The 21,409-nt window shown below is 39.1% G+C and overlaps 1 protein-coding gene across 2 annotated transcripts; it reads right to left on the reverse strand.

The window, feature by feature from the left end:
* Positions 1-1,291: 1,291 nt before the first annotated feature.
* Positions 1,292-21,198, reverse strand: LOC135502077 (uncharacterized). 2 transcript variants are annotated; one of them, XM_064794603.1, is made up of 12 exons: positions 20,481-21,198; positions 18,066-18,216; positions 17,397-17,566; positions 15,922-16,084; positions 15,517-15,677; positions 14,818-14,983; positions 14,145-14,335; positions 13,327-13,680; positions 12,377-12,487; positions 8,803-8,872; positions 7,937-8,112; positions 1,292-5,864 (listed from the first exon to the last, which is right to left on the reverse strand). In XM_064794603.1, the coding sequence occupies exons 1-12, from the start codon at positions 20,545-20,547 to the stop codon at positions 4,999-5,001; spliced, it is 2,646 nt and encodes an 881-aa protein (XP_064650673.1). In that variant the 5' UTR covers positions 20,548-21,198; the 3' UTR covers positions 1,292-4,998. The 2 variants fall into 2 exon arrangements, with proteins under 2 accessions (XP_064650673.1, XP_064650672.1); XM_064794602.1 differs by having other exon boundaries at positions 12,326-12,487; positions 20,481-21,197.
* Between the last annotated feature and the right edge of the window lie 211 nt (positions 21,199-21,409).

Below are 21,409 nucleotides of genomic sequence, written 5' to 3' on the forward strand. Positions count from 1 at the left end.
ACTTTGTTAGTTGCTTTTTTCGGCCATAAATCACACGTGAATTCATACAAATACAAACTAGGATGAATATCATATATATTCACATTTAAATTACTCCAGCAAATCATTTTATAACCTAACGGCCAACTTTAATTCTGTCCGTCACATGAGTAAATCCTTTCAAAACTTTACCGAGCAGGTTTAATAGATATCTGCCCAAGATGCCTATGTACGAAGACCGTCGAGACACCAGTTCCTAAGCTGTCTAACCTTGTTGCGCATATACAAATATGGTTCAAATTGGGCATATACAGATTACCTTATGCCGTGGTCACACTGGGGTTTTAACACGAATTGAATTCGAATTAAAACGTTGATACGTATTGGGGCGTCACACTCAATTCGGTTCATACCGATCTCAATCCGCTTTAACCAACACGGTTCTTAAACCGAATTGAATGCGAATCAGCTAATCCGAATCAACGAAACCGTATTGAGATTTCAAGTGTGACGCGCTTGATACGAATTAAGGTTTTCGATCGCACTGCGCATGCGCCCGGCGCATGGAAAGTGACCTTTGACCGCGGGAACTAGTGCTCCGAACTAGTTAACTGATGTATTTAAATGATCTCATTAACTCAAATCGTTTTAGACGAGTCAGACCCGAATTAACAGTAACTACAAGGTAGCCCCTGGCACTTATGTGGCACATTTTTCCAGTGAAGCTTTGACAGCACTGTAATACTTTATCCTTAAAATTGCACTAAGTTAATACTTTCAGTTAAAATGACTTTGAGTCCTTATGTAAAACATGAAAAATTTTAAAATCGTGAAAAATGTGGCGAGTAGTGCAATCATAATACGAATTACATATTTGAAATTGCAAACGCTTAGCGTGCTGAAAGGATTTATTATGGTGTGACGGACGCTTTATTGTTCTTTTATCTGAATCTCTGAAAAGAGCCTGCTATTTTCTCTGAAAAAACAAAAATTACTTTACCCTTTAATTTTTTTTTTCATACTCTTTTACAAAGAAAGTGAAAATATATACCTCTGTTGTTTCCCCATTCATCTAAAAAAGGACGAAGGTTTATAAAAAATGTCATGAAGAAGCAATTTAAAAAAATTAAAATAGCTCATTATAAAAATAAGACAATAGTTCCTCCTCATTGGTCGTGGTCTGCCGAACCTTCACTGCATGCTGCTCAGAGGAAATACTGTCGGCCTAAACCGCCAAATTTCCCAGCGTTTCATTTTCGAATCACAAAATCTTTAAAAATTAAAGAATTCAAAATATTCATGATTTTTTGGATTGATGGAATACAAGATTTCTTTCGGTGTTTTTGAAACAAAAAATCTTTTTTCACGATTCTTATTTTTGAAATCTAAGTTATTTTCGCAAAAGTAAACTACCGCAAAAATTTGGCGGTTGACAGTTCATATCATTTTCGCGAAAAGCATTGGATATCTGAGATCATCCTGGCAAGATAAGCTAATTTGTGAATATGTAATGTCTGGAATGTTGATAAGACAAACTGCCCCCCCCCCGATCTTCATCTTGTGACAACGATTTGGCTAGAAATTAATAGGTTAGATCGGCCCATAATAATAATAACTTTAAAAAATCCGCATTTCCTATTGATGGGGTTACCATATCAGTAAAAAGAACTGAATTAGGCCAAACACTTCCCAAACCTTATAAATCTGCATATACATGTAAAAACACAATATTGCAGTTACGTGGTGATAAACTTCGGACGGTACGTTCAATAACCATTGTAGTTTCTCTCCATAACTCATTTTCTTAGAATAGGTGGCCTATTGCCTATGAATTGATGACTGAACAACTATCTTAAAATAACTTCTCTTATCAAAAGGCTTTGTATATTTGTGTTTTTGCATATGAGACATATCGGTTAAGTGTTTTCGTGTTAGTCGGTATCACGACATTACACGACATACTTCCTTTGTGGATATATAATACCTCAACATTCTCGACCTGTATATAAACATTCTGTACATTCAAGTCACGTGTAAAGTTTTTTTAGATCGTTATGGCCAAAGGTACTAATGTGACCAGATCACCTTTACCAAAAGATTACCCCTAACTTGGCCTACCAATACTCTTTTAAATTAACTAAAAGCCGGCCAACTATGACTTTGTTGCATTCCTTCTTGTGATCACAGTATTACAGATTAGTGAGAAGAGGTCAGCCAAGTACCGGCTTCCCTTTGGCCAGATCTATCTGAAAATCGCTTAAACTTTACGAACAAAACTGGCCGATAAAGTAAACTTTTCCCTACATTTTGGTTGCGACTTTATCCTAAAAAAATACAAATTTGGGATGAATGGAAAATAATAATCAAGCTCTCCGATAGCTCTCTTCATGCTGCAAGTTGTTATAAGGGGATGTGTAACGTGTTTCCATCACAATAATGGTCATTTGCTCAGCTAGGCATATTGATGAAGGAACAGACAGAAGCGTGGTACAATAATTTCACAGTCCAAAAAATACTCTTCTGGAATATCAGTATGTTACACAGTGCTTAAATTATTAATTCAGCCTGAAATGTCGACAAAGTACAACAGAGGGCTTGGACAAATACCGGGTTGATAATATACAGCGTGTCCCACCAAGACTACTGAACAAATCATAGTTTGCGTTCACAACAAGAATAATACTGTTAAAATGTCTGTATTACTGTTACGCAAATTCATGGATATTTAGACTTCGCTTGATATAACAAGTTAGGTGCCTTCAATGCCACTTGATGTATTACACTTATCTCAACAAATTTAGACAATTATCCATGAAAGGCCAATAAAAATACACTTGCTCACTTCCTGTGCAAAGCCCAATTAATGAAATTGTGACGTTTAACATCAACAGTGCTGTCGATACAACAATTTGTCAGTATTTGAACAGTTGCTTAAAGGGTCAAATAGGACATGAGATATGTGGGCTTCTTAAACTGGTAGGCCTCCAGCAGAACTGTAACAATCACTTCCCAGAATGGATTGTTAGCATCGGCCTTCCTGAAATTCGCAGACGATGTTCCGAACCAAAGATTGATACAGATCAGTAATAGTATAAAGGCTCATGTGACAACGCATGATGACGAGGTCTTTTGCCTTCCTGGCCACCTAAATCCCACGCCCAAGTTGCCCTTTAAACGAGTATAAAGCTACGAGTATAAATAATCGGGCCGGAGAATAAAATCTGTAAGTTCCCCAAAAGGTAAATTCATAATTATAGTAAATGTCATGTATCTGGAATAAGAATAATATATCTGTAATCAAGTCTCAAAGGGTTAACATTATAATGAATATCAATAATCACAGGATGTCATGTATCAATTCCCTCATTAAATTACTATATATATATTTACATCATCTTGATTATAATCATTTGTTGAATATCTGAGATTAATTAAAATTACATGCATTGCGAAGGTACAAAGTACAGTAGAAATAAATTAACACAATTTCTGGAGATCTCTTACATTATCGTTTTACGACATGGATTTAGGCCTAATTTTGAAGGAAGTGACTACTTGGCAAGCCCGGCTTACCAAACAGCGACTTTTTCTTGTCCTGAATGGAGAGCCGAACTCATTAATATTCAAGTAAAGTCTCCAGCTCGCCAAACAGGGTAGATTTTTAACCTGTTTGGCAAGCCCGGCTGGCCGAACAGGGTGGCTTTTTAGTGCTGTTTGGCAAGCGACTCTCCAAACAGGACAAAAAAGGTGCCTGTTCGGCGAGCGGCTTGCCAAATAGACCCGGCCAATTTTGAAATTGAATGCGTGAGTTTCCAACTATGAAAACACGTACATGTACTATAATTGTGCACAATGCGAATATGGAGATCGATATACACTCACATTTTTACCCGATGTTCCCTAGAGTTGCAGTGTGCATAAATTTAATACGTGTAGTATGCACGTCATATGTGGTGATGTTTAACCTATGTCTATCACTCTTTTTAGCCTGCAAATAGACAACGCCTTAAATGGCATACATCACTATCGACTGGAAAGCAACATGGAGCGAATTAGTGTCTGTAACCATGGCAACAGCAATCATGCATAGCAAACACAATATCAAAGGTGTATAAATATAATAAATCATCACCGATAAGCATGCAAATGTTTCATCATGAAAAAAAACAAAAAAACAACACGCTATACATTGAGGATATACTGCAGGGTACAACATTTTCGCCGGCGTTTCATTTTTTTGCCGATTTTACAAATAATATTGATATTGATCCGTGAAAACAAAAATCGCAAATCACTTATATTTTTTATACCCGGAAAACCGCAAGAAATTGGTTTCCGCAAAAAAGAAAGTTTAGATTTTCAACTTTGTCTTCCATATTGCCAAAATAAATAGCTGTGATGCTGAAACCTCACAGTAGCCGACCCCACCCCCACTTTTCTAATTATAAAAAAACGATCACGCCCCTTCTGTATAAAAATATAATGCTCAGTTACACTACATTTTTCTCATTTACCGCGAAGTCAGTTGTCCATATTTTTAAATTGTAAATTATTGTCTTGAAGAAATAAACATGACAAATTTGGTTCATTGCGAAAATCAAAAGAAATTCCTGAAAAAAGTTTAAAGAAGGGACGGATTTTTACTTCAATATGTTCGTTCTCTTTCTGTTTTTTTCTGAAAGTGTTCGCCGTGTTCCAAATTATGAATCAACTCTTAGATAGTAGAAACACGCGTCATTCGTCAGTTTTGGCAATTCTGATCGAACTTGATTTTGCGCTGAGCTTTAAGTACATTCTTTGAGGATTTTCACATGTCATGCAACCATAAAAGGAGGAATATTGACCTTTAAAACCTTAAAACAAACCGTGATCTTTCGGGCATCACGGCCTCACTCACGTCATTTTAGCAAAAGGTATTTGTAATTTTACTGTCATCCGTTAGACCATGGCACATGCAATCCCCACCATGTGCTGACCTGTGTTTCGGTCATTTACCTCTTACCACTGAGAACCCCCACCTTACTTTGTTCCGTCACGCTGGGCAACATCATATGTCGGATCGGACCCATCTTGCCTGGGACCACGACGACGCGATGGCCCGTGCTTTGGTCCTTCACGTTGGAAAACATCATACGTTGGATCTGTCCCATCTTGCTGGGAACCACCATCAGGTGTACTTCGGTCAACTTCCGTCCTTTGACCAACCTCTGCATACATACTGTAACCATCCGAAGTTGGTACTGCGCAGCTGTCACCTCCTCGAATGTCATCTGACGACCCCAACCCTTTCTTGTCCCCTTTTTGGTCTCCTTTCTTGTCTCCCTTTTTCTCTTTCTTCTTCTTCTTGTCCTTCTTCGTTTTCTTCTTTGGTGTTTCTTGTTTGGGCGGCGCCGGAAAACTAGGAGCTCCGAATTGACCAAGCTCCACGTCCGCATAGGCACTGCTCATACCAGGGACGAAGCCGTGGACGGGTTTTTTAACTTCTCCGTACTCCACAGGTCGCACAACATCGTCCTCGACATTTCCATTATAAGCATCTCGGTCTAGATTATTCGCAGGAACGTTACCATGAGGGTGGATACCTGTATTAGGGATCTCAGTTTGTGCAACAGGGCCCCCTTTCCTCGGCTTATTAACCTGAGCATAGAGTGCTTTGTTATCATTGTCCACAGGGGGTGAACCTCCCCATTTCAAAGGTCCAACTCCACCTTTTTCTGTTGGCTTCAGTTCCTCCAAATCGGATGGGTCGAAGGCTTGATTTGGAATAACGACCTTAACTTCAGAACCACTCGCAGGCCTGTCTATTCCATCAGGGCTGCACTCCCCAGTCTCAGGTTCCTTGAGCTTAGGGTTCCCAGTCATTCCTGGTGGGATGATACCAGTTCCTAAAAGGCAAATACACTCTTAGAAATAAAGGTTTTTTTGGAATTTGGAAAACCTTTACAAGAGTATGCGGCTTTTTATTTCAGCATGTTTGTTCTTTTCCTGTTTCATTAGAAAACTACTTTTCTTAAAGTGTGTGAAGCTTTTTCAAGTCTGTTGTCGGTATTTTCATTACGCACAAATGCTGGCGAAGAACCTTTCGCACCATGCGAGTGTCCACCGACATCGGACTTTACTTCACCCCGCTAACACGTCGATACGTCATTTCCCTTGTCGTCGTAGTATCGAGGTTATCGAGCGCCTTCACCATTATGTCGTGGTGAAGTCACTCGTCTCCGCACAGCGAGTCGCCATGCATCGATGGCCACACAAAGGGCTCGGTCACTTGAGTCAAGTCGGGATTAAAATCAGAATATCGAGTTAATTTAGTCTAATTATGAATTTGTCTGTTATATGCGCTATTCAATGATGGGAACTGCTACAGTAGAGTGGAAGATGACTGGGCAACCGACAGTTTGGAAATAGTTCCCTATATAATGCCAATGGTTCCTTTTAGTAAAGGTCCACACATTTATCACCCCTTTAGAGGTACTTTATGAAAATGAAAGCCCCCTAAATATTTGTTTTGGAGAACCGGGAAGACCTCTTAGGGCTTTTCATTTAGCTGAAAAACCTCCATGGGTTTCACAGTACCGTTGACTAAAAAGGCCAGGTTCAAGGTTTTTCGAAAGCTCATAACTCTTTATTTCTTATAGGAAGTTCATAGCAACATGTGCGAGTATGATATCATCAAAGTCTTCTTAATCGCAGACCGATAATTAAAGATTATTGGTTTGAAAATAACCAGAGAGGGTGTGCCGGTGTAACAGTAACAAATGCCCCCCTGGAAAAAGTGTCCGGCCCTATTGTATTCTGCAATATGGTTCTATAGAGACCCTGACCGTCAATAGCTCAGAGATTGAAGCGCATAATAGAATCCTTTGTTTCCCGGGCATTTTATCCTAGGACATTTTAAACTTCTACACCGGCTTCAAAATGATGAACTTATGCCCTGCGAAAGTCCCAAGTAGCGTGTTATGTGTATTGAAAAGCTAGACAGCGTAACAAAACACACAACATCGAATTTACACAAGATTTACATTACAGTGCAATATATTAAGCAATACATTGAGTGTGCAGTGAATTGAGCAATACATTTACTACATCCAAAGCGAGATCAGTACAACTAATACTTTCTTGGTCATTCCGTATTGTTTTTAGGGTTGTCAGGGTCGAGTCATGGTTGAGACGACTGGGCGGAAAAGACCAGACTCTTTAGAAATAATGAAGGGTTTTGAGCTTTTGAAAATCCTTTAAATATTTTTAACCAACAACATGCACTCCTTAGATACGGGGTGTAGAGAGGCTTTTTTCATCGAAATAAAAAAAGTGTTCCAGGTTTTTCAGTGTCTCAAAAACAATTTTGGGTTTTCGCTTTGGTAAAAAACATCCAAAGGATCAAGATTTGTGTTTGCTGAAAAACGTTAAAAAGCTGAAAGACTTAAGAGTGAACATCCTCTGCGGTCAGAGTATTGATAGCTGATTAGCTCTTTCAACATGCGTTTAAAAAATGATTCTCTCTGAGAGCGTTGGTTCCCGACAAGTTCCTAATATTTCATGGAGCCCTGATGTCCAAGTTGCCGCAAGTTCCGAACTCGTTGACACTGTGCAGCCCGGTAAGCACGTCATTCTGTGACTGCCAGCTAGGTCGCCATTTTGTTTCACCTTCTCCACGATTCTTGGAGTAGATCACAGGCGCTTGAAACTATCAGAGTCTTTGCGATCGATCCACCTCGAATTACTAAGTAACTGATACACGCAACCTACGAACAGACAGTACACGAAGTACTAGTGTATGTATATTGTTTGTAGGCTGCAGGTCAGTTTGGTGTTGAGTGATTGGATTGTGATCGTTGTCCGGTGATCTTTTCAGGCACCTCTGACCGTACGCTATAATGGAATTCAGTGTTGGCAGTGAGAATAGCCTTTCTTCTGCTTGGCGAATGCTCAACTCAATATTTGTTATTTTCATTACCTTTGAGCCCACCAGCTGAATGATAAAGGTCGTTTTCCTTCATCCCATTGCCGTGATCACCTTCGAAACCTTTGTTGTTGACACAACCTCCTTCTGAACCATTAATACTTTTATCACTAGATCCAACTGAATTTCTTCGTCGTTTTGATATTTTGTGGGAGTTCTTCTTCTCTTTTCTGAAATGGTTTGATTTAAAACTTGTTTAAGTACATTGCATACTCAAGAGAAAAGTCAAAGGGAAATAATGTCGAAGATTTTGTTCATTACCCTCAAATAAGAGTTAGAGTGAACCTCTTGTGGAAAAGAAGTGTTTTCCTTTAATTTCTTTTGATGCATTGCAGTCGAGCATTAACTCGCATGCCTGTAGTGTCAGTGAGCAGTATACAACTATTAATGCATTCCGTATAAAAACATTTTTTTGTTGAATTAGCTAAAACATTTATTTTGTTGTTTACTTGGTGACACATGAAAGATTGCATACTTTTTGAATTTTATCAACTCCCATAGTATCATCAATAATCAACTGTGGCTGCATGTAGCGAGATCAAAAAAGTAGTTTGAAAAATAAAGTTTGATCCAATTATCTTCATTGGTAATTGCGCATTTACATTATTTTCGGGCCTATAAACGCATTTTTCCTCTCGGCGGCCATTTGGGACGAATAGCATCAAATTTTAACCTGCCAGGGTGGAGAAGTGTCGAAAAAGAGGTATATGCACATTGCTCAATAATCAATGGAGGTAGTATTCTATCTTAGCTACATGCATCCGGAATCTATCGCCAAGGTATATTCCAAATCGTTTTCGTGTCACCTGGCTACTGTTTAACGAACAACCCTCTCGTTCAGTGGACACTATTATACTTACACGCAATAGACAACTATGACTACACAAACGATGATGCCGACGGCAGCACCCACTATTCCACCAATCATGCCTGTAAGAGAAGGATACAATTTATTCAATAAAAGTCGTTAGCAGCTTTTTCCTAACCAAATAATCCAGACTCCACATCTTAAAATGTTGGACGGGAAAGGATTTCGCTGCAACCCTTGTATAAATCCCCCCCAAAAAATGATTTTCTACCTGAAAATGAACTATACTTTTTATTTATTTGTTAAAATTTTTCGAATAGTTGTGAGCGGCACTTTTGGAAAATCAGCTACAAAACCCATCTGAAAATTTACGATTCAAGGTCACTTGTAATGTGTGTTAAGCAATATTAACTTTCTCAAATATGGTCGCGAAGTTTAACCGGTCTTCCTGACAATTGGCCTATCCAATATATATGGTGGTAGGCTTTGTATTATATGTCTGTTCCTAGTAATGAAGACCTGTCCACTTCGAGACATTAATAATATACCTGCGAATGCCTGGAACATCACTAGAAGAAGGTCTTTTCCGACTTCTTATCGGTTTCTCTTTTTTTCCTGATTTATCCGACAAAAGTCAGACTTTTCCGTGAAAAGACGGATTTTTTAAAACCCTGTGAAAAATGAGGTGTGAGCCAAACACTCAGAGTAACCCTTAGTGTGAATAGTAATCACATGTTGCTCACTCAATAGGTCATTTCATCAACCCCTTTCAACATACGCTTATGATCTTTAACACCCTTTTTCGGGAAGCCTTAGTATTTTTCACAGGTTTTCCGGAAATCCAATCATTCAGGGAAAGTCGGACTTTTGTCGGATAAATCTGTAAAAGCTTGGAATTTATAATATTTGTGCATCTGTCTGCATACTCATTGATTATAAAGTTCGGGCTTATTGTATGATCATATTATGGAGTATGTTTGGGCATGCAAATCATGAAATAAGTACCAACGGATCTCTCCTCGCCATTTTTATAGATTATATACGAATGATCGTTATTACCAACAAAAATATTTGGTCTCAGCTTGGCCTATTTTGAAGGAACAGAAAAAATGTAAATTTTCAATTCAATTCAATTCAAATGAAGAACAGGTGGTCCATTGTAAGTCCAACATAATGTTATATTCACTTACTTGGATTGTAAGAAACTACTAATCTATAAAAGGACTGTTCATCCAATCAAAATACGGTTTCTGTTGAATGCAAACCAGGAAGTACTGCAAGGTAGTTAGCTAGTCTGCAATAGCTTATAAACAACCTATGTTCACACTCTTCACGAACTATTTTACTACAGAAAGCATAAGAAGAGATGAAAAGAGTTGATAGAATCCGACCACGCCAATTCTTAACCGGTGTGACATCAGTTGTTGTTCCCTACATTTCAATGTTCCCCCAAAAGTAAATAGCTAGAGAGACCATACATTTCCATTAGGAAAGAAACAAAGAAAAACGCGTCAATCTCTGTCAGCCTTCCCAACGAACACACAGCAACCTTATCTACCGGTTTCACATACCATCTACGTTGTGACTGTTTGCATGTCACTTGCCATACGAGGAAAATTTCATGCAGTAAAACGAATAATCTGTTGGTACATGGCTGTATCTAGCATGCTGGTTAAAAATGCAGGAACATGCTACTAATTTCATGCATTTTCAGCACTATCGATGGGCGAAATGGGAAATATATATCAAACATGCTCATAAAACATTTGAATAGGCGAAACAGGAATAGGCGAAACAGGAATTAGGCGAAACAGGAAGTAGGCGAATCAGGAATAGGCGAATAAGGAATTAGGTGAAACAGGAATAGGTGAAACAGGAATACACCCATAAAACTGGGCGTATCTCTCATTCTCAGATAAGCTTATCAGTTTGTACATAGGTATAAAATTTGTTATTCTGCTGGCCAGATGCCCTAACTTGCATGCCATTTTGTACATTCGACATACCAAGCAATCTTGTGGTCTGGTCGCCAAACAGTAGAACCTCCTCGTTGAAAGTGAAAGTGTGTTTGATTTTGATAGTATACTTTTAATAACAAGAGGATGATAACGCGATGTCTACGAGCTTTGAAGGTTTATATGTTTGAACTTGACCTTGACCTTGATGGTGACCTTAAAGGTGACCTTCAAGATGACCTTTCAGGTACATAATCTGAAGAGCGTCCTACCTTTTTAAAGATTTTATTTCCAGGTCACGAGTTAGTTTCAAAGAAGGACTAGTCGCCATGGTACAGATAAAAGTTAGGCTCACTGCACAAATACATGGCTGACTTTCAAAAATGAAAATATAAAAATGTCACTAGCTTCCTGAATTTTCGTTTATCGACGAGTACACCACCGAATATCGAAATGTACACAAAGTGTATGTACAAGGACTCTACCGGTCGGATTACAGACATACATGTATCATTACATCGATCCTGGACATTCTCAATAAACACTGTCATAATAGCAAATGTATCAAATGTTGATGTCAAAAATATGCAATGCTTGACAGAATTAAGGTCACTGAAAAAACTTCGCTAAAAATGGATAATGGACTAAGGAGAGCCAGCCTCCTAACGTGATCGACAATTATCTTGCCGAAAAAATAACGCCACCATTCATTTATGTATACACGCCATATTCAATTAGATTCCCAGGTCCGTATGTCCAATATTGTCAAGGCAGAAAAACTTATGTGTCCATGGTTGGTATTGGAATCTCTCCAAATGAATGGTGGCGTTATTTTTTTCGGCAAGGTAATTGTTGGTCACGTTAGGAGCCTGGCTCTCCTTAGTCCATTATCCATTTTTAGCGAAGTTTTTTCAGTGACCTTAATTCTGTCAGGCATTGCATATTTTTGACATCAACATTTGATACATTTGCTATTATGACAGTGTTTATTGAGAATGTCCAGGATCCATGTAATGATACATGTATGTCTGTAATCCGACCGGTAGAGTCCTTGTACGTGTACATGCACTTTGTTTAGCTGAAAGGGTTAAGTATCAGATTTGCAATCCCTATACTTTTTATACCAAACTATTTTCGGTGGCGCTATTGTTTTTTTGCGGAGAACACAAAATTCAACTTTCTTTATTTTCCTTACGGATAAATTTCTTGGACGATGGTTTTCCTCTTCAGCTGTCTTGCGAGGGAGGATACAGTGTCCCAGTGACATCAAAATATCAGTAGGATTGTCTGACCATCAATGATATTAGATAAACAACTTCCCCATTTAGTGAAAACGTAACCAAATAAAGCTGGGCAACACATAACAGACGAACTTAAAACCATCCCATGTTAAGTAAAAATAACAGCGTACTTCTTTTTTTCAAACAAAAAAAAAGATACTAAATTGAGTTGGGGGGAAAGCTTCTTGATCAGCAACATTGGCAAATCTCATGAATAATAGTTTTGCACTTGAATATGCCCTTTTCAACCATTGCTATTAATTCGCTACCATGTGGACTGGCCACTGGCATGACATATTCATAAAAATTGTGGTTCAGAGGTTCTCCTGTTGTGGCTTACCAGCGTTATCAGATGGTTCACCGCCAGTTGATTCGTCCGTCTTAGACGTACCAGTAGAGCTTGTGGCTGTTGTTGTTGTTGTTGTTGCTGTTGTTGTTGTTGTTGCTGTCGTTGTGGTAACTCTGACTGTCTTCGTGCAGGTAAACTCAACTGCAGCAGTAGCTGAAACATGAGCAGACCATCAGAAAAACAGTACATGTATTACCAATTATTTTGTTATAGCACTCCTTAGACCGAGGAACAGTTCGTCCTCGATAGCAAATCAAAGTGATCGAAAAAGAGATTCGGGTAAAACAGAGTCTTACACTAAATCATCATAATGAAAGACTCTGGGTAAAACAAGTGAGACATGGCTTCTAAATTCGGTTATGTTTAGGAATGCGCATGGTATAAACTGAATAATCATGTAGTTTCGTATTGTTTATATCATTTCTACAACAGATTTTAATGTCCTTCCAAGAAGGAGGTGTCTCCACTACTCTATAGTGAGGAGCCATGGTTTTAAGGAGGCAAATGACCCTCAATACTTCAGTGATAAGCGCTGAACAGAATTATTTGAGAGGAGAATGTAAAGATGGAAATTATATATGTTAGATAAATTTTTTTTTAATTTAAAAATATTTTATCCCCGCGACACTCTATCCAAGGACGTATTTCCCCATCACACTGGTTATGTATGCTGATTCAGTCCCCTCGTTCAAATATTCCTACCATATAAACAACAGTTCACTGATTTTGCAGGGATTTAAGGCTAGAGAGACCAATATATACATTTGATTGTGATTGCACAATAGAACATTTGATGATCCTGACTAATAAAATTAGGTATTCTATCCCTGTTCACAACGGAGATCAAATTCGAAATGCATGAACATGAATCCTAACCATTAAGTTCTACCAGGCTGATCTAGTTATTACCAGCTAAAAAGAAATCGTGTAAAACCCTAACTAAATATATATATTGTCCTGAGCCTGAAGACAACCCTTGTCATGATGTTTACCTTTTATCTGAATGTTAAATTTCCCTTCACCATCGCTCTTATTTGATTGGAATTGAATCGTGAAGTTATCCGTATTTGTGAAGTTCCATGGGCCAGCTAAAGAATTGTCGCCATACAACTGAATCTGAGAGCCGTCGTCATAAAATGTCAAGGATTCCACGTGGTTCTGCGTGAACATTTTTTGATAAATGTACAAGGATAGCACTGTGGCTGCAGTGAGGTTTGTAGACGTGCAGGAACATGTTGTGCCACTCTCGTAATTGAACTGATTTGGATACCTCGGAGATTGGAGGAAAAAAAAGTTCGCAGGGATCGTGAACGTCTTATCAGAGCACATGTCATCAAATGATGGCACTGAAATACAAAAGGACAAACCGATGACACATTGGATTAAACTTAATATCGTGATATGAAGCTTTTAGCCAGTGTCGAGAAATGACCGACTTTAAACGCTGATAAAATAGCTGCATTTTATCTTGTCGTTGACCAAAATCACGGATGTAGAGCTCTACATCCGTGTATCAATGGACGTTTTTGATGTGTATAATTCAACCTATTATAAAAAAAACGTGAATTTACAGGACTTTTGCGTCCATTCTACCATTACGTATCAAAGGTGATTACACCGTTTCTGGTTTAGTTAAGTGAGCCCGCCCTCGCTATCGTAAGTCATTTCTAGTCTGAGATAAAAATTCGAGCGCTCGAGATATAAACCCAACGCTCTCAAGATAAATTCAAAAACAAATTCTTTATATTGTGATTTCACCAGTCAACAAAGATAACAAAATCATTTGATGGTTTAATTATATTTTGCTTACATTTATCACTGGAACAGTTCACACCCGAAGCATTCACCGAGTTGCACGCACTCGTCCCAAGGACCTCGTCATGTTTGCACTCTTCTATACTTCGTTCGTCGCCATTGCACTGCACGTTGTTCCAGAATACTGTACCCGTTCCTTGACCGAAATTAGCGTCAGTTGGGAAACCAGTGGTCGGCACAGCTCCTCTGAAACAGGCACAACATATCATGTATACATGCCTAGTGATTTAATAAATAGCCACCTTAAACATACAGCCAATTTATTATGTCGACTCTGCACGTTAACCGTACTCCTTAGCCCCAAATATCCTGTTTGTGGACTTGGTAACTTAGTTTAAAACATACCCTTGCCCAGAGTAGTAAGTGATGTGAAAACCACTGTTGAAACTGGATGACCATTTGCTTTGAAATATACTATTGGCCAGAAAATAACATAATCTGGAAAACACTGTTGAAAATTATGGACGACGTGTACAACACTTTGATAAACAGGGCCCGGTTGTTCAAAAGAAGAAATACATTTTTAAAGATAACTTAACGTTAAAATTCTTAACTTGGCGTTAAGATAAATGCATCGATTATTGTATAACTAGATTTCGTACTTTGGCGATGTTTTTTTCAAAACCCATTTTGTCGCAAACAATAATTCATACAATGAAATAACTTACTGGAATCCTAGTTGTCTACAGACGACGTTTGCAGCACTGATATCCCAGCCAGTGTTACAGATGACGCCCCATTTACCATACTTTTTCACCTCAACTGTCCCACTGCTTGCCCCGACCACTGCTTTCGAAGATTGGGAGAGCCGGACGGCGAATGGTGTCTGTGATGCTGGAATTGAATAAGCGATCATTTTACTCCCTAACTTTCTCCGATGTTCTCGGACGTCTTGTAAAGTGCTTTCTGGAAATGGCCAACTGGCTTTAGAAATTTTGTCATGATGTTCACGACATGTATCATCTCGGGGCTGTTTTGTTCAAAGCACCATTGGCCTTAATGGAACCGATTACACTGAACGCAAAATATTCAAACAGGCTTAGAAACAAGATAACGCTGGGGGCGTTCCTCATAGGGATAACGTGATTTGTACTTTTGAACAACCTGACCGAAGTATTCCATGATTTCTTTTTAAAATGTTTGTAGGTGAGTACATCATTGTAATGTTATATCGTCTCCCGTTTAAAACATTAGGCAACCCGACCCTTTAAGGGTATACTCCACCAGGTGCTTCCCACCCCTCTAAGTTAGACTCCGGCATGTTACATGAGAAACTCATCGAATTCCGAGGAGAAGGAGGTGATTGCGATATCAGCATAAAGAGGGCAGGATGTGAACCTGTTGAAGGAATACATTGCGATACTCACCCATGTCCAGTTTACATTCAACATCAATAACGTTGTTTGAGGAGCAGGAAGTCTCGGGCGTCAAGGTACAGGCGGCAAGAGTTAGTTCAGTTCCAATACATGTGGCATTAAAGAAACTATTGTAAGATGAGGCGTTGGTCGCAGTCTGCTTCTCCACATCGCTGTAACAGGGAGTGAGATTGTTAGGGTGCAAATAAGGCAAGGTTCGAACTGAACACATTCAATAATGAAAATCATCTTTCTTTGTCCCTTGTCGTTCATCATATCATAGAAATGCCTATATTTAGACTATATGTTTAGCTGCATCTTTTGAGAACGTCTGAATAACACGATTTCGTTGAATCCATTCAACTTATTCATTCTATCGGGAATAGATAAAGATATAGGTTTCTGTTGATATCTGACCTGTATCCCATTTGTTTGCAGACGATTCCGGCAACTGTGGTGGCAGCTGATCCGCTGTCGTAACACACAGCTCCAGTCGCTCCAGCCTTCGTGGCGTGCAATATTCCCTTGTGGGCGTGGTTGGGACTCCCCAACAAGCTTACATCGAACAAACCATTCAGTGCTGCAAATGTCAGTTGAAAACATAGGTGTTTCAGTGGCACGAAAATATGTCATAGTTCGACTCTATGGATATGTTCACAACTAACGTGGTTCGGAAGGAATTGCAAAGTAGAAGCCACATTTTCCAAGGTTGGAGGAACCTATATAGACAATAAGCATACGTTCAATGTTCCTTTTATTTCACGGTTCTACAAGATGCATGAAACTTGTCTAGGATGAGCTGAAGCCTATACATCAAAATGCACCGAGAAAACACCCCCAGATATATTCTCGTGCAAGTATAATTTGGGATAGATATAGATTTTATCTGTTGCTACTTAACGTTTCAGGATTCCAGGCGTCTTATTTCTCCTGTGTTGAGAAAACTGAGAAGAGGTCGCTGAGGTAAAAAATGCAAAAACGAATGCCACGATCCCCCACCCCATTTACAAATGGGCGGGCATTCTTTGGCAACTCCTGGTCAATACCCTAGACATGGCTCTAAATGCTATATTTCTTGTTAGTGTTGTCGTTGGAGAAGTTATTTGTCGTAACAAAAACTATTTGCACAAAAAACGTACGTCATTTGAATGGCTGCATGAATTATGACGTCATCATTCCCCTTGATAATTTGAAATTATTATATTATTATTGTCAAATTTGATATGAATTTATGCATCGGAGTACACAAGTCATCATCTGCATTATCAGTGGACTCATATCCATGATGGCTTAGAAAAGTAACATAGGGGAAGTTTTCTTTGACGACTTATTAATGACAGTTAATCCAGTGTCAGTGTTTTCATCTTGATTAGTTCACTAGGAATTAATATATTACGTCGGGTTGTTGATATGTGGCACTCATGACGTACAATATAATCGATTGGGAGCATTGGCATTAAAGCTGGTTCCTAGCATTTCATTTTTTCTCGTGGTAGGTGAAATTTAACAGAGGGGCACTTAAAATTGCATCTTTAACAGAATATCACTGATATCATAGGTATATAAGCAAATGTAGCAACGTGTCGCACTTTATAATGCCCAAACTTTTGGCTGCACTCAGCTTTTATTGGTTTACCTGATATATCTAGTTGGCATGCGAGAGCAATAGTTAAAAAGAATAAAAGCTCGCAATCGTCCAACTCTGCTGTCACCACATTGTTGTTCGTTTTACTTCTGGATTATTATTAAATTGTTTACTTTCTTTGAATCATTATATAGGTTTCACAAACGAACTGCACTACTAGTATTGTATACCCGATCAATAAAAGGCAATATGTTGCATGTGTGGACCCAAGAATCATATTAGTGTCACGTGATCAAGTGGTACTTACCTGGGTCACTTTCGCAATTCACCTCCACAGCAAACATACAATTACCGGTCGGGACTTGAAATGTGCATTTACTGAAGTCGTCTTCATCACCGATGCAGGTGACGTCATCGAGGACTATTGTTAGCTTGTCACTTGACACTAACGTCCCACTATTACTGCGTTTTCCATTCCTTTAATAAACACGAATCAGTGATTTAGATAATCAGCACTTCACCCTATATGTCATGTTGCTGAAATACATCTTGGTATATCATGAAACTCTCGAGTAGATCTGGTCCTGTGGAAATGATCACATCTGAATTGATGATACTGGAAAAATGCATCCGACCAATGCAGACTGTTGTGATGCGTGCTTGAATTTATGCATCAGAGCATACACGTATTCAGTGGTGTTGCAAAATAAGATATTCGATAATGCTTCGCTATCATTTTTTCGTTCGGAATTCGTATGACGAGAATTTAAGGGACGTTTCTGGCTAGCATGAAGAATCTTTTTAATATCCGTAAAGCAAATTAGCGTAAAATGGAGGGTTCACAATTTTGGGAGGGAGGGTTCACAACTTTCTTCTAGCGCAACACGATTTTAAACCAAAAGCGAGCGTTGGGCAATCATCATAGTTTGGCAACTTCATACGCCGATGATGTCAAGAACACTATAACTGCACTCACCCAAATCCCATTTGTCGACATGCGACTTTTGCTGCTTTGTCATCGAATCCAGGTACATGTAAGCATATGCTCCCCCAGTTGCCGTTGTACCGAACTTCTAACTTCTTCATTTCCCTTAAGCGCAGTATTACCGCATCGTTTGGATCTGAAACTAAAACAAATCAATAATCTTATGGTGATAATTTTTGGAACATTATCGCATATTACTCTAAATTGGAACGTTCATCATATTTTTTTTAATGTATGTTGTAGTAAGTAGGTTTTAGTAGTTCACCCGCATATTCCCGTGGAAAGTGGTATCAGGGGCAGAAATTCGTCGAAGAACGTGGCATAATAGTAGTTAGTACATGTACGGTCAGAAATGGTACAATGATCGTTCAATTGCTGCAGTTAAAATTTCCTAAGGTAAGACGGGGGAAAATGAACGTATCTGTAACATTCACTCAACCCCCCCTCCATGGATGATCTGGACCAACATAAAACTACATGTACTACTTGTTTCTACCTAACTATAGCATGTTATTATGAAGTCTTTTATGTAATAAAAGTGGCCGTTGGGAGTCACCATTTTGACCACATGTAGAAAAACAGGTTTCATCGTAACCTTTTGTCGGTAAGAATCTCACTATTTCTGATTCTAGCCAACACAGGTAATTTGGTTCAGATGAAAGGCAATTAAGCGTAGAAAAGGTTGCATGTGGCATTTTCTGGTATTTTAAGTGGAAAACGATACAATGTTGGTGACCAAGGGGTTAATCTTTGTTGGTCAAATGAATTTCATTGTTAAACCATATTTAAGTATGAAACAATAGTTTATTTTCTTGAATAAGCTATGTTATGCTAAAACAATCCGCAGATTTACATATTTGCCAGGAGGTTCATTTTACCCCGTAGCTACGGGTTATACCCCGTAGCTACGGGTTATAATGAACCCCCTGACCTCAAGTCTAGAAAATTACCTCGGGGGCTTTTCCATATATTTAGCTTCGTTAATTTAACATCGCACCATCAGAAGAAGTAGCATCACAAGGTCCAGGCAAGCATTGGTGTATTCGTTGCTAAATTGGTTCATTTTCCCCGTCTTACCTTGTCGTCGAACATGGCGGGATATCATGGAATTTTCAAATGCGGAAGTGAATAATAGTTTACTCTTATTTCGACCAAAAAGGCTACTTTCGCACACGATAGTTCTGTTTCATATATTCTTTTGTGTTGCCAAATAACGTATGAGTATTGTTGTGATTCGTCTAATGACTCGGGCGTGGCGCCTTCAATAGTTTCAGTGTGTTCTAAAAGTCGCTGGCCGTAGCCGACATGCCTTTTACTATGGGTACTTCGGCAACAAGCCCAGGACTGTCTTAAGCCCGCAGCACACCTGCCGCCAACTTTGGCGACAAGAAGCGTTCAGCTGACGCCTCTCGACGCCGAAGTTGGCGGCCAGTGGATCCCGGTCAGAGCACACCTGCCAAGAATCGGCGTCCAGTAGCGTCTTTTCCGCCACTTTAGGCTGCCATTTTGAAATCATGTGACATCAAGACGCATACTGATTGGCCATAGCCTCGCCGCCGACGCCAATTCAGGCGGCAATCCGAAGCACACCTGCTTCTTCTTGCGTTTAAACGCGGCGACCCGCGTCAAAAATCAAACATGTTAGATATTTGGCGTTTAGTTGTGGCAAGTGGCGTCAAGTCGCGTTCGCCGATGCCGTTCGTAGCAGACTAGGGATTTTTCAGGCGTTCAGGACTCTTGCGACAAAAAACGCCTGTGAACGCCGAAGTTGGCGGCTAGTGTGCTGCGGGCTTTAGACGATCTTAGTTTCTGTGGTCACTTGTGTACGACTGCATTCAGTTTCATTGCAATTATCCGGCTTATGTAACACAGTGTATATACAGCATTCCCAACATTTAATTTTATTGACAGTTGAACACAAATAGGAAAATTACAAAATGAATCTGTTAAATGTCAATCTTCAACTGCGAATAAAATTTTAAAATGTTAAAGATTGCTTCCTCTTTGTCCTTTGCCCTGTTCAACCACTGAAAGGTTGGCGCAAGTCAGATTTCACACGAGTCAATAAAATCTGTCCTGCACATTTAACCACGGAAGGATTTTGAATCAGCGGGTGTCAAATTAATCGAGAGAGCTTGCTCTTCAAGTACAGATGTATGTTTGAGGTAAATGCCAAAATCATAATAGATATTAACCACTTTGTAAGTGTAACATTTTCATTGAGCCACTCTGTATATTAGCCCACTTTAACCTGCCCGCTCCACGGGCAATTTGCTCGTTATAGGTCATTGGCGTCATAGGTTAAACCATTTGCTTTTGGAGATAATTCGCTACCCTAAATCTACCGTTAATGCCCTTACTATGCGGTATTTAATTTCGTTACCCAGTTGACCGATTTTCACTTACCTGCCTTTCCAACGTACCACATGACAAAAATCATGGTACTGGTCAAGACACTGGCTCTAATCTCCATTTTGTGGCTCAGCTAATTGGTTATCTTTAGTATTCCACTAGGTTTAGTCTTATCCTTGATTTATTATCTGACCAAAGTGTATCCATGTTACTACCCAAAACGAATTTCGTCAAACAGAATAGTTGTTAACAAAATATTGCATTTGATGAAATGAACAGCGGAGCCCTGGGAAACCTCCTTTAGTTATAAGGGTTTATCCATTGGTATATATTTCTGGTACAGAAATATCCTGATGTTATTACATAGGTCATCAGTAAAACTTCATGTAATGCAAATGTCATGTATATTATCTAAATTTCGGTCACCTTCAACACATACATTCTGTGATATATTTCGAATCAATGTTTAGCAGATATCCTATGCTGAATAGGCTATGTCATAAAAATCCTTTTGTAGATTTTGATGTTGCAGACATGACTAATATCAATGTCCTACACCAATGTTCTTGAGGTGGCGACCATAAGCCTACTACGCCATGGAACATTCACTGTATAAAGAAACCCCAACATAAAGTCAATGTCTATCCGCCATATTCCTTCTATACAACTGCACAGTTACCTGCCACTATCATTGTGTACGGCGATATCAGGATAGACCTGCCGATATCCACACTGCATATCACATCGTCATTTTGTCCTCAGGTATTATCGATTTAAATATGAAACACGATTTTTATCTTGTGTACGACTGGATTTGAAGAGAAATTTCTTATCAAATTAGGCCATGACTAGGAAGTAGGGCGTTGTAGTTATTCATTGGTTGAATATTCAGGTCTTGTGGCTGTCTGATAAAGTGCCAGCGAATCGCTTTTGGATATGAAAAAACCCCCATCTGAAACAATATCCCAAAACAACACTCAGTT

The sequence above is a fragment of the Lineus longissimus genome, chromosome 18, assembly GCF_910592395.1.
Source record: "Lineus longissimus chromosome 18, tnLinLong1.2, whole genome shotgun sequence".
Lineage (NCBI taxonomy): Eukaryota > Metazoa > Nemertea > Pilidiophora > Heteronemertea > Lineidae > Lineus > Lineus longissimus.

Excerpts from the sequence above, each read along its gene's own strand:
- LOC135502077 (XM_064794602.1), bottom strand. The coding sequence starts at position 20,547 with ATGGAGATTAGAGCCAGTGTCTTGACCAGTACCATGATTTTTGTCATG. Across the intron at positions 16,085-17,396 it reads GAATTGCGAAAGTGACCCAG|CACTGAATGGTTTGTTCGAT; the intron begins GTAAGTACCACT and ends TGACATTTGCAG. Across the intron at positions 14,336-14,817 it reads TGTAGACAACTAGGATTCCA|AGGAGCTGTGCCGACCACTG; the intron begins GTAAGTTATTTC and ends TGCCTGTTTCAG.